At 48.0% G+C, this 17,345-nt stretch overlaps 1 protein-coding gene across 5 annotated transcripts in view; it reads left to right on the top strand.

Annotated features, from left to right (window-relative positions):
• Aff3 (ALF transcription elongation factor 3) overlaps positions 1-16,668 on the top strand; it is a 434,549-nt gene extending 417,881 nt beyond the window's left edge. For 4 of the 5 annotated variants that reach the window (XM_055607315.1, XM_055607298.1, XM_055607308.1 and 1 more), the window contains 7 exons: positions 299-362; positions 2,485-2,621; positions 5,152-5,223; positions 6,649-6,742; positions 9,847-9,896; positions 10,008-10,231; positions 12,663-16,668. In XM_055607315.1, coding sequence (XP_055463290.1) covers positions 299-362; positions 2,485-2,621; positions 5,152-5,223; positions 6,649-6,742; positions 9,847-9,896; positions 10,008-10,231; positions 12,663-12,784 — 763 coding nt within the window. In that variant the 3' untranslated portion in view covers positions 12,785-16,668. The remainder of the gene's footprint in view (positions 1-298; positions 363-2,484; positions 2,622-5,151; positions 5,224-6,648; positions 6,743-9,846; positions 9,897-10,007; positions 10,232-12,662) is intronic. The other variant, XM_055607310.1, reaches the window with a different exon arrangement.
• Positions 16,669-17,345: the final 677 nt, after the last annotated feature.

Here is a 17,345-nt window from a genome sequence, read left to right as displayed (position 1 = left end):
TTTTCTTATACATACAATAAAAAAAAAAAAGTATTCACAAATTAGGCCCTGAGGGACCACGTTAAAGTACCTACAAAGATAGGCTCTCTGCATGTGTTGAGTGGGCTTTGAATTGCTAACTTAGGAGAAAAAGAGTGTATTTTATATACAGGCTGTAATTTGAAAGTGCAAAAAGTATATATGATTCCATATTAAGCAAAGTTTCTGAATTGTGCTTTATGTGTGAATGAAAGGAAAGAGTATTTTCAACAGGCCTTGCACTTAAGCAGTAATGGCATCTAATATTCTCTTCCCCTAGGCCTCGCAGTGCAGACTATTTTATGCAAGAAGCTAAACGGATGAAGCATAAAGCAGATGCAATGGTGAGGCCCTTTTCTTTCCAGATTTGTTCATCCAAATTGTGTTTGTGCTGCAGCTTCATCGCTGGGGCAATATAGCCTGGGTAATTAGAAAATCTATTACAAGGATGGCTGGGCATGCTAAATGGGAAAATGTTTATATAATCAAAGGCTCATAGCCCAATAAATTACGACTTCACTCAGTAATGTCTAACTGGAAGAAAGCCCTGGATAAATGACTATTTCAATTTAGTCTTAAGGTTTGAGTAGTAACTAGAGCCAGTGGAGTCAGTGGGTGGAGCTATTAGAAAAAAATTGAATTTGCGTTTTCCTCTCTGGCTAGGCTGGCTGGCTCTTTCTTGGCTCCAGCCCAGGGATCAAGTCCCTTTTCAGGAAGACTGGTGTTCCTCGTGTGTGTGTGTGTGTGTGTGTGTGTGTGTGTGTGTGTGTGTGTGAAAAAGGAACACATCTCCGCAAGTTTACAACATAGAAACAGTCAGCTGTACTTAGAACCTCAAATCTCCGTGATTTGATCTTTTCACAGGACAACTTTTCTGACTTGGGTGATCTCCAATTTTGGAGGCTTTAAAGCTTTCAGGCAAGAAATAGAAAGACTTTTGGTTTCTTTCTACCTAGAAATTCTAGCTTTCTTTTCCTCCAGAGCTCATAAAAAGCTCAGTCAGGGGGCTGGAGATAAAGGCAGCACCTCAGATACCTTTCTGAGTATGATTCCGGTGGGAAAGACTCAGAAGCCGTGACAGCAGCCCTCCCAGTGTGCCTCACGCTGCCCACCGCACAGTTATCTGACGTCAGCTGCCACCGAGCACCAGGGTAACGTGGAACTAGGCAGTGCTTATCAGAGAATAGAGAGCAGTGCAAGGAACAGCTCTTGTCCACAGAGCCGCACAATCCCAAGCTACGGTGGAGAGTTTAGGTCATCCAAAGAAACTGTTATGTGGCTCGCCCTTTCTATAGTACTTTAGAAGAGAGAAGAAGGAGGGGAAGGAAATTAATTATTGCGTGGCCACTTTTGAGAAGAAAAAGGGCTGGAGAGATGGCTCAGCCATTAAAGGCTACGCTCACAACCATAAATATAAGAGAAGAAGAAAAAAAGCAAACAAAAAACACATACACTTTTTTGTTTTTGTTTTGTTTTGTGTTTTGAAACAGGGTTTCTCTGTGTAGCCCTTGGCTGTCCTGGAACTCACTCTGTAGACCAGGCTGTCCTCCAACTCAGGAATCCACCTGTCTCTGCCTCCCTAGTGCTGGGATTAAAGGTGTATGCTGCCGCCACCACCACCCAGGTGCCTGTTTGACTTAAATTAAAATTGTGATTTGTTAATAAGAGTTTTGCTCTGTGCTTGTTTTCAAAGGTATCACTATTATTAAAAGTTGGGGATGTATTTATTTATTTTTAGCGATCGGGCTGAGGGTAGTTAAGAGGGAGAGGAATGGAGAGGGAGAGGCACCAGGGTGGGACTGGATGGACAGGAGGGAAGGGGCTGGGATCAGGCTGTCAGTGATCTAATTAATAAATTAATCAGTTAATTAAAAGACGGGCCTGGAGAGCCATGTACGGCAGCAGACCTGTGAATGCTGACACTGTTTAGCACCACGTGCGGATGAATTTGACGGACTAGGGAGAAGGAAAGAGAAATTCGAGAAGTTGAAGCTTTGAGCTGCACTGTCGGCTGTCCCGTGAATTCTGCCTATAAACACTCCCTTACCTCAAACTGGTGGCAGTGTGAGGGGACAGCTGTCGACTTGCACTGGATCCCTTTCGTCCAAGAGAAATGGGCTCCAGTCTCCGTAGAGTTCCTTGAAGCTGTAGGTTGCTCAAAGCCTTGTATACACTGTCTTTGATAGGCAGTGAAGCACAGAAACACATGAACAGTGCCTAGTAGCCCTTAGTAACGCAGGCAGTGCAAACAGAAAGCCACGGTAAATGTGTAAGCGCAAGAGCCTTCTCTTTCTGGAACTTTCCTCATCACATTTTCAGACCGTATTGACCAGAGGTACCTGAAACCATGGGACGAGAGCTGTGGGTCACGGAAGCTGGGCCTCTCAAAGCATGTAAACTCTGTGGTGATGACCCTTTTTTTAAGAACCTCTTAGTAAGGAACACACGGCTGATTCTGTTGGTCAGGTGGAGAAGTTCGGGAAGGCCTTGAACTATGCCGAAGCAGCCTTGTCCTTCATCGAGTGTGGAAATGCAATGGAACAAGGTCCGATGGAGTCCAAGTCTCCATACACCATGTACTCAGAGACCGTGGAGCTCATCAGGTAAGCCCCGCTGGCGGCAGGAGGGGGTGGGGGCAGGGAAGCAGGAATGTAGTATACATGCGAACATTTGGGGAACACCAGAAAAGAATGGCAGCGCATGCTCCGCCACTGGCGGCCAGTGTTCCTCCCCAGGGTAAGGGTGGTCACGTGCCCTGCCACCTTCCTGGGTGAGGCAGGCCACCTCCTGCACAAAACCTCCCTGACTCTCCAAGAAAGAGGCATGTCGGAGTGAGCAGGGACACGTCCCCACGTCCCTTAGCTGGGAAGCGGTAGGTGTTGAGCTCAGTTGCATCTCTAAGCTGCTTGAAAATAAACAGTCAACAGGAAAAGACAGAACTGTAAGTCCGTGGTAGAACAATGGGCCGGCTGCACAAGCCACCAGGTTCCGTCCTCATCACTTACAGGAATAAATGAGTCCATTCATTCTACTTTTCAAAAGAAGTGATGAGAAAAAACTACAGTCATAACCTCATTCTAAAATTCAGAGTAGACCTAAGTAGGCATTTCTCAGAAGAAAATAAGTAAATGGGCAATCAGTGTATCGCTGAACCACAGGGAAACCACAGGCAATGTGGAAGGGGAAGGCCGTCTAGAGATTCTTGCCCTGAGAAGGTTGTGCTTAGCAGATACTTGAGGCTAGGCTAAGTACCCAAGCTTACGGTGAACTTCAGTGTCATGTTCTGCTTAAAGACATCCATGCCATAATGTGTGTGTATGTGTGTTATCACTAGAGCCCCAGAATGAGAGGAAAAGAGAATGGGACAGAAAGAGTATTAGAAGACACAACACTATGGCTAGACATGACTGAACTAGCCAAAAGACAGGTTCAGAAAACCAAGAAGACCCCAAATAAAATAAACCTAGAGAAGTCCATGCCAGGACATAGCGTAACAACATGTAACAACAAAACCTTAAATCCTGAAAGCAGTCAGAAAGAGAGGGCGTGTCATCAGTGTGGAGCCCACTCCCAAGGACAGCGGTGGTCTTTGCTCATCTGGGGCAGAGGGAGTGTGCTGATTGTCGAGTACAGAAAAACCGTCCAGTGTGAGAGCTGGAGTCAGGCTAAGGAAAACAAGAGTTTGTAAAAAGGGAGAAAGCATCCCTTATCTCCCCCTTGGGTTCTCAGAGCACAGGGAAAGTTGGAAGGGAGAAACAACAAAAACTAATTATATTTGGGAAAATGCCACAATACATTCCAATTATTTGTAAGCTAATAGGAACAAAAAACATTTCTTAAGACTGAAGGAACTTCCTCAATGAAAAAGAAATGTTGGAAGAAGGAATCTTGGCGGAAAGGTTGGAGGAAAGAACAGAAGTGTAGCTGTGCACATGATGAACTGTTCCTTCCAGTGAGCTTCGTAAATCGCATTTGATGGTTGAAACAAATTTCACACCACCATCTGGTACTCAAGATAGTACTACTTAAAAGAAGGGAAGGTTAAAGACTTCTGTGCTTCGGTCGGTGTAAATGTTGATACCATCAAACCATAGGTCACACAGGCAGGGTTTTAGCCGGGGCACGCTCGGGGAAGCTGCAGAGGGCTCACTTGGAGCTGCAGCCCCGAAGCATTACTGCAGACCTGAGCATTGCTGTCTCAGCCATTCCCAGCAAGCTGCTTGCTGTGCCGAGAATGGCACCAGGTAAAATCTGGGCTAACCTCTGTCGCTCTGTGACTGACATCACACTTTACAGATCAGGAAACAGACACGTGGCGGTGTTAAGACATTTGTCTGAGCTCTAATGAGCAGCGAGGTGGGAGTTTAGCCTGGGGCCCCTCACCATTGCACACCGCCGCAAGCTTCTCAAATATCTCAATGAGGTATTTCACTGAGAGAAAGCAGTGGCCACAGCTTTCCTATTTCAGAGAAGAGAAAGTAAGAGCAATCCAGGAAAGACACTTGCTTCTCCTGACACTTGTCAATAGACAGAAAAACAGACATTAAAATGTATTCCTAACAGCTACATTGTCATCAGTAGGAAGTTACATGTAACAAGGCAAAGGGTTAATTAAGCATCCCTCTAAGTACCGGGGTGACCTTCCCCTCCATCCTCAAGGACTCAGCATGATGGAAATGTAGGGGGAGATGGACACTTTGCCATGTTTGTGAACAGTTCCTGAGCTGGCAGCACTCCTGAGAGTTTGTTCTGTGTGAGAGAGCAGAAAGTGGCACACAGCATAAAAACCACCTCCCTCTAGTGGTCACAGGAAAGCCATCAGCTGGTTCAGTGGCCAAGGACACCTGCTGCTCAAGGACCCAAGTTTGAGTCCCAAAGCTCACTCTGAGCCTCATGGGCATCCACACCCATTCACACCCACATGTGCACACACGCGCGCGCGCGCGCGCACACACACACACACACACACACACACACACACACACACATAGGTACATAAAAAGAAAAAAAAGAACAAAGAAAAATGGAGAGCCTGACTGTGTAGTGGAGAGGACGGCCCACTATAGAGAAGGTTCTGGTGATGCTCAGCACTTTTCAATTTGCTTTTTTTATTATTTTACCTTTTCTGTGTAGGTATGCTATGAGACTAAAAACCCACTCAGGCCCCAATGCCACACCCGAGGACAAACAACTAGCTGTGCTTTGGTGAGTACAACCCCAGCTCTGGGAACGGGGTGCTGAGCCAACTTGTGCCTCCTGATACCCCTCACCCACTTAATCCCAAGCCTCCCCAACAGCCAGGAGGTTCAGACCACTTTTGGTGGCCAGAAATCACATCAAGAGAGCAGTGCCACAAGCCAGTCACGGAAGCCAAGCCCAGCATGCTCCCTGTCTCAGGGAACTAGGGTGTCGACAATAGACACCCAGTGTTGACCTCTGACCTCTACACAAGCACGGACAGGCGTGAGCACACATGTATGCATGTATGTGCACACGCAAACGCACAAAAACGAAGTGAAAATGATAGTTCCTGCTTCAGCCGTTTGAGTGTGAATTGTGCTAAATGGACTTTGTCCGGTATTTAACACATTATGCAGTCCAGGAACATTGGCGAGTTACTGTGCATGCCAAATCAGTATGCATGCATGCCCACCATCGGTCAGGGCCATCAGTACGCTGGACCGAGGGCTGCCCCTTATGCTTAGCTAGTAACGTCATTTCTTTCGTGCCGGCTGACGGATAAGCAGACCTGCCGCACTTAGGCTGTGCAGCGATAACGTGCCCCACCGCCTCGGCTCGGCTACCTCATCCCGCCTCCCGTCCCTCACCCTGCAGGGCCCTCTCTTGGTCTCTCCTGTCCTTCTATCTGTGTGTCCAATGTGTTTTGCACTCCTCGGGTTCACTGAGCTGTAGATCTGATCCGTGAGATAGAAAATCAGACGGAACCTCAGACAGCATAACAGCAACGCAGACACGGTTTAGGTTGAGCTGTTTGACCCCATTTCCTGTGGAGTTTAAAGTGCGAGGGAGCTGGATCAGCTTGTACTGGGCGGGTTGGGATTCTAGCAGATCTCAGCTGGGGAAGACTTACTGTGGCAAGCACCAGGGAAGAGAGACTTAGTCTCGGGAAATGCTAACTATGCCCTTTTCTTTATTGGAGTGCCGTGATGGGGTTAATAAATTGACGATGATTAATAATTAACGTTGGAATATATCTATGATATGAGTAATTATACAAAACATTGTAGGAAATGAGCACATGTAACTAGCCTCAGATTAGCATTTCTGTTGTGCTTGTAATGCACTTTATTTGAACTCATTACAATCTAGTAAAGCGTTAACAAGCAGAGGTAATAAAAATCCGTGAAATTGCTGTCCTGTCTGCAAGGCCCACAGCAAACCCAGCGAGGTGAGCCGGCTGCCTGCTGGCGCTCCCTCGGCGTCTCGTGGAGAGACACTGCCCTCTGGTGGTGGGAGCATTCCCAGCAAGGCTGTCCGAGCTGTTCCCATAACGCTTAATGTGGTAATGTTTTAGAGGTCTGCGTGTGATCAAAATGTTGAGTCGGAAATGACAGGGTTTGTTCTGAGGCTTCACTGTGAAGGACACACGTTTCTCCTCTCCTGCTGCAGTTACCGATGCCTGGCTCTCCTGTACTGGCGGATGTTTCGGCTCAAAAGGGACCATGCTGTCAAGTATTCGAAAGCACTTATCGACTATTTTAAGGTACTGTCTAGCGAATGAGAGCGTCATGGCTCCTTGCGAGAGGCCGGCTCCCTGACAGGAGCCCCATCCACCCGTTGCCTTGAGGTTAAACCTGCCCTCTCTGAGGTCCAGAACCACCCCACTGATGGCACACTTGCGGCTTGCGGGGCTTGGAGAATGGGCCTTCAGAGCCGAGCTAATTTGTCCCCTGCCTTCATGTCCTTGTTTTTACCACCTCCAAACAGAGAATGCGCAATGGCTCGCCCACTCCCGGGGTCCTGGGGATCAGTCTTCGGAGCAGACGTGACTCTTATGTCCGAGTAGAATTCTTGGAAGTAACTACTTAAGCCACTCCCCTTAGTTAGTCTCTAGTAGCTGATTTCATCGTTGACTGAAATGCTGTTTCTGAAGATAGGAAATGGCTTATTATCACTCAGGGACCCTCAGTGGCAATGCAGCAGCCATGGCAACTTTGCTCTCAGAAAATGAAATCATTTTCTCTAGAAGAGCACAAAACTAGCAAAACAAACCTGCGAAAATCATCTTCTTGATGTGCTGTTTCGAAGTGGACTTGAAGTCAATCATACGTTTCAAAGTCCCTGGGCCTCTTCCCTGTCTGCCCGAAATCACACCGTTGCTGCCTCCGCCTCTCCTTTATCACACTGACGCGCACACTCATCTTTATCAATCCTTTGTTGCCGACCTGCACGTCTGAGAGACGGCTGGGAAGCCAGGTTGTGCTGGAGATGCTCCGGGCTCTGACTCCTGCAGTTGTGCATAGGGTGTGACTGCCGGGGAGCCGGGGAGCCGAGGAGCCAGGCTTCCTGACCCCTGAGCATCCGCTCAGGAGATCTGGCATGGAGGTTTTCCTTCGCAGAATCGGCTCCTTTGCCCAGCCCAGTAGACTTGCCTGTGAGCTGGCACTAAGGACACAGAGGCAGGAGGATCACTGCAAGTCTCATGCCACTTGGTATACCTGGCAAGTTCCAGGAGGATCAGATCATGTCACACACATATGCACATGGGGGAAGGGGCAGAGAGAGAGATGTTCAGGAAGTCGGAGCTAAGAGATGGACTATTACAGGGAAGTCAAGCCAGAGATGCTTGAATAGCGAAGTAAGCTGACTTCTGCGACCCTGACACGCTTTTGAAAGGTTGAAAATAGTCTTTAATCTTTGCATCTGGTATCAAAATACCAACAAAATGGGTAGAGAACAGACCGGAAAGCCAGTTCCTCTTCTAGGGGTTCCCGGCACGTTTTCCAAGGATCTTGTAAGTGGAAGCTTGTATTACTGATTGTGTGCAATGTGATTTATTGCACGCCACGGACCTGTTAAATGCCGCCACCTAGAGGAGGCGTCCATCACCACACAAGTCACCATCTCTGTGGCAGGACATCCCAGGCCTACCCCCTTCTCCCACTTCAGACCACATTGTTCCAGCAGATCTTCAAAACGTGTCCTTCCTGTGGAAGCTCTGCACCCAGCAGGTGCCCTTTGTGCCCAGCCTCAAGGACCGTTTAAATACACAGGGTGGGGCCCGGAGCCTTCAGGGTAAGGCGCCGTCTCTGGGGGAGACGGTGTTTCTGCCAGCGTGCGTCCAGGTAGGGGAAGGGCCTGGAAACTTCTATCCCGTTCTGAATCTATTTTTTATGAGCTATTTCCACAACCCCCAGGCCTCTCCTCCTCTCCCTCCACACCTCCCATCAAGAATACTGATTAGAAGGAACACAGGCGAGGAGCCTCCATCAGCTAGGCATGTCAGTGCCATGCCGGCAGGAAGAGGGGGTCCCCTAGGATGGTGTCCTCTTCCTAGCTTTCTCCGTGAGGCAGGAGAAGGTGGCAGTCTGGGATTCCACCCCATGCCTATGCCCGCTGAGGGCCTGGAAGGGCAGGTCTCGCCATCCTGTAGCTTCTGCACTCCAGCTGGATAGAAGGTAACTTCATGGCACTCCTTCTGCAGGAAGCACGTTCTTAGGAATCGCTGGGGTCAGCTTCCTGTCCCTGGAAGGGAGACCCAGCATGAGCCTCGTAAAGATTCCCCTAATGGTCACATAGACTATCCAAGAAGGTAGATCAGGCTCAAGGAGAGGAACCCAGCTGCGCTCGGCAGCTTCTCTTGATTAAGGAAACACTTTCCAAGCTTTGCTTTGGGCTGGTGTGCTGCCTCCGTGGGTAGGCACTTGGCATCAAGCCTGCCTGATGATTCGAGTTTGGTCCCCAGGACCCACATGGCAAAAGGAGAGAACTGATGCCCATAAGTTGTCTTCTGACCTCTATCTACCCAGGGCACACTCTCGCACTCCAGCCAGCACATGCCACACATTCAGACACACACACACACACACAGACACACACACACGTGAAAATATTAAAAGTTCCATTAGTCTTGTTTGTTTTTAGTCACTTATCTATTGCTGGGTTGTTTCTGCTTCGTTGTGGTTCCTGGGATTAAACCCAGGAGCCTCCTATACCAGTCAATCGGTGTGTGTCTGAGCCATACCCCAAATCAGGAGAACTTTAAATGCCTGGTGCAGATACCTAACACACGTGAAATGTCATGTCCTAAGCCAGACTACCTAAGTCGAGGGCTGACAACAGAGCTGAGTGGTAGAATGTTATCCTGTGATACCTCAGGCTGAGCACCCAGTTCCTGTGTGTGTGCATTAAGAGAAATAATTGTAAACTTCATAATTTAAAAACAATGGTGTTTGATGACATACCTCCTTCAAAAGCGTCTATAAATAATCCCTAAATTTAGGTATAAGGCATTCTCATCCTAAGGTGGGAAAGTGTTCCCACTCTGTTCCGAAGCTTTAGAATAATTTCCAGTGAAGATCTCTGGGGTTCAGACTTCAGCAGACCCTTAAAATTGTGGATAATTTGCTACCAAAACTTTGGGCGTAAAAGCCTCCACTGGGCAAAGCACATGTGCGCACTTACATACGCTCGCTCCCACGGAAGGAGGAAAGGCCCTGTGACTGTAACTCCCAGGTCTTGTTTCAGGGAGTCTGCACTGAGCTACAGGAGCTTAGTGATTACTGTCAGTCACCTGATAATACGCCGCTGCCCCCTGCTCAGTCTTAGCCAATGGCCCTCACTGCCCCTGTTTTTATTTCCCTACAGAATTCCTCGAAGGCTGCCCAAGCACCGTCCCCATGGGGCTCCAGTGGCAAGTAAGTTCACTTTCCCCAACCCGGCCTTGCATGCTGCACAGCCCTGAGGGGCTGCTCGCCCTGCCTGCTCCCGACCTCTCCACTCTGGCTTTTCTACCTCTCTTCTTCCAGGAGCACTGGAAGCCCCTCCCCCATGTCTCCCAACCCCTCTCCCGCCAGCTCCGTGGGCTCTCAGGGCAGCCTCCCCAGCTCGGGCACCCTGTCCCCAGCGACCATCGTCAGCATCCCCCAGCGCATTCACCAGATGGCGGCCAATCACGTCAGCATCACCAACAGCATCCTCCACAGCTACGACTACTGGGAGATGGCTGACAACCTGGCCAAGGAAAACAGAGGTGTGTGCACAGCACCCCGGGAGGGCTGCCCCAGGGGCCTCCGCGGTCAGGTTTCATGGTGTGTGGAAGGAGAAAGAAAAGGCTGCCACCTGCGGCAGGAACCTGCTTTTTACCCTTGCTTTGGAAGGACAAGGGGAAGCAATGAGATGCGGATGCACACAGTGTTAGGCACAGTTCTGGTGCGGATGGGATGTAGATGGACCAGCTCTTTACTGTCTGAGCTGCTAGCCAGGCTTACAAGCCTGCAGCCGTGGTACTCAAGAAGTTGAGGCGGGAAGATTTCCAGCTTGAGCTACAAAGGGAGTTCCAGGCTACCCTGGGCGTCATAAATAAGACCTTGTCTCAAAAACAACAACAACAACAACAAAAAAGTGTTACTTGCTTACGAATCAGAAGAGACTATCTTATGTGTAGTCATGAATTATAACTTAAAATAGTTTGTTTTTTGCTGATACTAGAATAGGAGTCAGTGAGATGTCTCAGGAGACAAGTCTTGAGAGGCTGAGCTCGTTCCCTAGAACCCACAGTAGAAGGAGAAAACCAGCCCTCAAAATTCTGACCTCCGAATTGTGCATAAGTTCCTCTCCCATTTTCTCTCTGTCTCTCTGTCTCTTATACAATAACTAGACATTGATGTAGTTATAGGTGCTTTCTGTGGCTTAGGTGCTTTCTGTGGCTAACTTGGCAGAACATAGGAAGATGTGGAGGCAAAGGTTTTTAGACTGTTAGTAGGTGGTCAGTGACCTTACGACAGGGAGCTAACTACTGTCAGCATCCTGACAGTCTAGTCTTTCCTCCCCAGATGCTCATAGCAGCGTGAAACTGTGCGCAGTTTTGGCACCTTTTTCACTACAGTGTACCATGAGTTTTTCTCACACCGCTCACTCTGGAAAGACCTTCGTGGTGTGGTGTGTATGTGATATTTTTGTGACATAGTGCTTACAGAATCATGAAGCAGCGTGATCTCTCAGTCCATGATTCTGTTATCACATATTAAAGTAACTCCTAGGTTTTTTTTTTTTTTAAACAGTGTTGCAGTTAATATTCTTATATAAATTGTTGTTTTGTGATTGTATCACTAAGGGGGAGCTACAGGAGTTAGATTTTATGGGCCCAGTGAGTGAAGATTTTTTTTTTCTGTTGTTTTTGTTTTGTTTTGCTTTTTGAGACAGCGCCTCACTCTGTGGCCTAGGCTGACCTGGAAATCAGTAGGTAGCCAAAGCAGACTCGAGACTCAACATGTAGCCTAGGTTGGCCTCAAACTCACAACGACCCTCTTGCCTCAACCTTTTGAGTGCTGGAATTAACAGGCACAAGCCACTGGACCCCATTGTATCCTGATCTGTGCTTTTTTTATTTTTTTCTCCCGTAACAGGCGAGAATGCCAACAGGCTCATTTTCTGGCAGTGAGATTAAGTTCTGAGCCTCTGACAGTGTACACCCACAAGTACTTAGCACAGGGTCCACAGAGAGATGAGGATCAGGTGGCATGGATGAGTCCTGAGCACAGGAAATGGTTGATATGAGTTCCAGGGGCTGCACTTTGAAAGCCCAGGGGGAATGACAGAGGCCTCAGGCCGCCAGGAGACGCTCACTGGACGAGCCTGTATGGAAGATGGCTTTGGAAAAGGCATAGCTCAGTGGCGAGGTGGGGTGAGGCAGGCGTCCCCAGCGGGTCAAGAAGAGCAGACAGGTGTGGAGAGATAGCCCTGCCCACTCTGGGAACATGGCAGCGGGCTCCAGGTGCCCACAGCCTGCTGGGTGCCCCTGCGGAGGGCTCCTCGACTCGTGCAGTGCAGACGTGGTTCTGTTCAGCCTAGCCCGGCCCTGCTCTGCCCCTGCCGCCTTCAGTGGCAGCCCTCTGTTCCTGACGGCCCTTTGACAGTGCTGTCTCGGACACTTGCTTCCACGGCGAGCCGCCGTTCTGTAGCACCTCTGACGGCCAAGCTCCCGTGAGGGTTTCTCTCTAGTCACCACACACATCTGGCTTGCCCCGTCCTCCCTCCACCCATCGCTCCCAAAAAGCACCGAGGTACAAAATAAAGGAGGTAGCAGACACAGAGAGCTGCCCCGCCTGGAGGTAACTTCAGTGGAGATGACCAGTCAGGGCTGACCTCTGTCTGACCCACTGTCTTGGAGCCCCACTCCCGGACCCCCTGCAGGGGTCAGCCCATGACAGGTGATGGTGAAATAGAAGAGAGGGAGGCATGTTGACACTGAGTGAAAAGCATTTTTCCCCTACCTTTGCTATTTGGGTACATGAATGTGGCAAACAACAGTCCTTTTTTGGATGGAGGGTTCTGCCTTGTTCCAGGGAAACTCCAGGTCCCATAAAGGACGGCGGCTGCTTGAGACCGGTAGATGAGCATCTCTGACGTCACGAGGGCCCTGACTCCCGGCAGCACGCCTCACACACCTCTCTGTCTCGCAGAGTTCTTCAATGACCTGGATTTGCTCATGGGCCCCGTCACCCTGCACAGCAGCATGGAGCACCTGGTCCAGTACTCCCAGCAAGGCTTGCACTGGCTGCGGAGCAGCACGCACCTGGCCTAGGGGCCCGCCTTCGAGCCTGACTGTGCTTCCTTCTCCTCGGTGGCTCGGTGTCTCTGGACCCTGTGCTGCTGACCTTCCCAGCCACGGCGCTTCCTGAACCATGGTGAACGTTTCCTCAGAGCCCAACAATGATCTCTTCCTGGGTGGGGGAGGGGAGTATCTAGAGGTGGGTTCATAGGACGCTGCTTGTGTGTGTGTGTGTGTGTGTGTGTGTGTGTGTGTGTGTAAGGCTGACACCTCTTCGAAACACATTTCCTTTGTCTAGTGTATAATCCCAGGCTAGACAAGTGATCAGAGGCCCCTCACTGGAGGAAATCCTCGCAGCGCACGTGTGCGCACACACTCAGACACACCGTACCCCCAGTGCTAAGCCATTGCCGCCTTCGAAACTCCCACCAAAATCTCCTATTGCTGAACCTGGTGTGGCCCCAGCGCACCGAAAGCTTAACTGCCGGATGAGTTGAACCTGTCTCTTATGATTGATTACTTTCAGTATTATATACCATTCCCCAATTGCTTTTGGTTGTTGTGTATTAATGAGCAATTGACTAATGAAAACAAGCCAGTTATTTTTATGCCAGAAGCTCACTAGATTGCATGTTACCAAACACCCTGCCCCTCCTCTAAATACCCTCTCCCCTGTCCCTCCTCCACCAAACACATTGGCCAATGGAGTCCCACGAGCTTGCCTTGTCCCCACGTAAGATAAAAATGGCACCAGGATTCGGTAAAAGCCGGACAGCCACAAAAGCAGCAGCGGCTGTTCCGGTTCAGAATGAAGGTCTGCGCCTGTGGCAATAAGCCCTCTAGACATGCGTATTCTTCCTCCTGCCACTGTGACTCTGTGGCCCTAGAGCCACCTGGCCTTTGCCAGCTAGGACATTTCAAGTCTCTTCTCTCTACAGCAGCTCTCCGGCAGCTTCTCTCAGTCAAACAGGGGCGTTGTCTAGAGCACGCCATCCCTAGAGCTGGCTGCTGCTGAGCAGACTGACAGCTGCTGGCTGTACAGATGCTTCCTGGTTCCTGCTCTGCACACACAACGTGTGACCACAGGCCTTGAGTGCATTGGGGGGTATTTTTCAAGCTTTTTAAAAAGCTGCCTACAGTGCAGAAAAACTTATCCCCGTGATGACCACATCTCTGTTTGGAACAGCATCAACCAGAGTGTCTTGCTGACATCTTATGTATCTGGTGTGCTGATGTCTTGACCATGGTTCTCGTCTGTTTGGGGTTTTTTATTATTATTATGATTATTATTATTATTATATGTTTTAATTTTTCAGCATCTTGTTTACAATTTTTGTCTGAAGTTTGTTTTCTCATGTTTTGTCATTCCCTAGACTTAGTCTTCTTGTTAAATATACATGGATCTGAAATATTAGTATAAAGAAACAAGTCCTGTAAACAAGGTATATCTTGCCACATTTTAAAAACAAACTAGTGTCCTTGAGTTACTTGACAAAACTGTACCAGGTCAGCCAGAGGGAGATAGGCAGGGCCACCGTCAGAGCAGCGCATTGCTCAAGGAGGCCGTGGTGTCTCCCGGTGTGTGTCCTTGTTCCCACCGCCTCCCTCTGAGCTTGGTTGCATTCCCATTCCCATTTTGTCAGCTTTGTCAGCAGGTGGCAAATAAGATTGCTCTGATTCCCCAGTTCCAAGTGCAGATTCAAAAACTACACAAACAGTTGAACACAGTTTGGTGATTTGCACCAAACTGAATTGTGGAATTTGCATTTGGCTTTGACCCTCAAGCACTTGAAATTTTTAGCAATATATTGACTTCAAATGTTTGGGACCAGAAATGTTTTTTATAAGATGTTAGAATATTTGTGACTACAGAATAAGGTATCTTGGGGGAGAGGACTCCAGTCTAAACGTGGGATTCCCTTCTGTTTGACACATGCCTGTACACATGAGGGCAGTGCCTGCAGTATTGATCGCCTGTGAGGTCGGATGTGGGATTTTCCACTGATGTCGAATCACTGCTCAAGAAGTTCTCGATTCTGGAGCAGTTCAGGTTTCAGATTCTTGAAATGAGAACATTACACCTGCATTTCCACATTTGTATCTAGCTATACAGCGTGCCCCCTGCGGCCCTTTCACTAACTGTTGGCAGGTTTGTGATACCATCCTGTGTTTAAAGTCTGAATATAAGAAATTTTGAATCTCCTTTTGTGCAGGAGTGAGACTTTGTTCTAGTTGCTCTTGGCGAATTCTGGTGAAAAGTTGAAACTCTCACAAAGAGGGTTGCCCTCGAGGGCCTCTGTGCAACCTTGCGGAGGAGCTTTTTCTGGTCCTGCCTCTCTTTAAAGATGTCGGCTTAGTTGTGACACCATGCAATCCACATCCCTGGGAAACCCATCAAATTACAAGCTGGCCGCTGTCTGGTTGTGCCAGCACAGGCTTTATGAACACACTGATGACCTGTTTCCCAAAAAGAACTGAATTGTGGAATTTAGTTCTGCTCTTGGGAGGGGCAGGGGCATGGCTTCAGTCCTGGCCATTCTCTAACCTCATCCATGGAGCGTGTGTCAGGCCCCACCTTACGGGGCTCAATGTTGGCAGTTCTGGAAAGGGCCACCTTCCACTTGATGCTCCAAAAGGCATCCATAACATGTTCCTTTTCTTAAGCTGGGTTGCGAGTTGAAACATCTTTCTTACACTTTATGGCTGTAACAGTACCACGCGTTCAAATAATGCTGAAATATAGAGGCTGTAAGCCTGTGGTTGCCTCAGCACTCTCAGAAGCTCACAGCTCAGTGACCCCTATCTTTCCAGAGAGTTTTACATTTAAACAAAACACTCATTACCACTTGCTTCTATTTGAAGGCATACTCTTCCTTCAGATGTCCCACCGAAGTCCCACCCGTCTTATCTCCCGTGACCTGAGTAGATGCCACCCTTTGTCACAGTGTTAGAATTACCTTTGAAGGGAGTAGCCGAACAAGATTCCTGAACAAACATTGGCATTAGTTGTTACTCTGCCCTTAGCAGTCTCTGGTGCAGATGTGCCTGGAGAGAGATGACTGGTTAAAACAGGGGCTTTCGGAAATGTTCAAACTGCAAATGGAAACTTGGTCCCACTCTCTAAAGAGGAACCTACTGGAAAAATACACAAAACGGTTGACAGATGGCGTGCTAGACTGACCCCATGGAATGCAGCATACCGAGGCTCTCTGCACTAAAACTTATCCCAGTGTGCACATTGACCGGTGGATGTCTATGTGACAGTGATGTGTATGTCTCTGACACCCATACAAAATAGTCACGGTTTGTATAAATGCATACATTTAAAAATACATAGGTACAGTACATCTGACATAAAACTGTAGTATGCCTGACAGACATTACTAGTGCCTAATACTGAGTATAAGTCACTGTGTATTCACGTCACCTTGGAAGGACAGTCATTGTTATAAAAGTAACCAGTGAAGTGGCATTATTTATGAATCACATCTTTGAAACTGGGCAGTAACATATGCATATATATTTTTAAATAACATTTTTCACAGTTTTCCAGAGTTACTGTTGAAATCTGTGTCGCCAAAAAAGAGAGAGAAAGAGAGACAGAAAGATGCAAGATTTTTTTTAATGATGTAGACACTCTTCAGACCCAGTGATCGACGTGTGATTTCCTGTTTGTAGATATTCAAGAGACTTTAGCAGTCACCAGCCTTAATGCATGTACAGGATATTATTGTGACTTAATTTATCTGCAGTTTTTAATCCATTCAAAATTGGAGTTTATAAACGGACTTGGACTAAATATGTCTGCCTTTCTAAGGCTGCAAACAATACATTAAATGATTTCTGTTGTACGTGAGAGAAGTCGAGTCGTACATTTAAAAAAGAAAGTTCACCAGTTTCTGTTAATATTTCACAAGGAAACCTTACAATTGAAATATTTTCAGAGTGGTATTCTGTTCCCAGCTTGGAATCTCTTTAGAGGCAACCTTGTTTCATGAATGCTCTCTCTCTCTTTCTCTCTTACTCTCTCACTTTCTCATTCTGTCTTTCTCCTTTTTTGTTTCTTTCTTCCTATGTCTTTTCTATCCTAGGTGTTGAAGTCAGGGCCTTGCACATGCTATGCAGGCTCCCTACCACTGAGCTATGTCCACAGCCCTCACTGTGTTCTGGGGTAGCTCATGGGCCATCGTTGCCAAGGCTGATATTTTTCAATAGTCCTATAGTTTCCTACTTCTGTTTTCCATTCCTAAAATATGCCCCCCACTCATGTGCACACTCTCTCATTCTCTTTCTCTCTCTCTCTCTCTGCCATACAAACACACACTTTCTCCTCTCCTCCCACTCTCTTTCTCTCTATTTTGTATCCCAAAGACTGCTGACAAGGAACCTGGAGAGTTTCCACGGATGACTACGCGGATGGATGCCTGCTCAAGTAGTAGCCCTGAGATGCTGCTCTAATGGACATTCTTCAGTTGACACAAGTCAGTTCCCTGACCACTTGTGCCAGGCTAAAACACATAATGACTATGTTTGCAATACTTGCTCAAGAAAATAAGAGAATTCCGAATGAAGGAGCTGAAATACTAGAACAGTA

Source organism: Psammomys obesus, unplaced genomic scaffold, assembly GCF_907164565.1.
Source record: "Psammomys obesus unplaced genomic scaffold, mPsaObe1.curated_primary_1811, whole genome shotgun sequence".
In the NCBI taxonomy this organism is placed as follows: Eukaryota; Metazoa; Chordata; class Mammalia; order Rodentia; family Muridae; genus Psammomys; species Psammomys obesus.
Note: the sequence above shows the minus strand (reverse complement) of the source record. Positions and strands in the feature narration are given on the sequence as shown.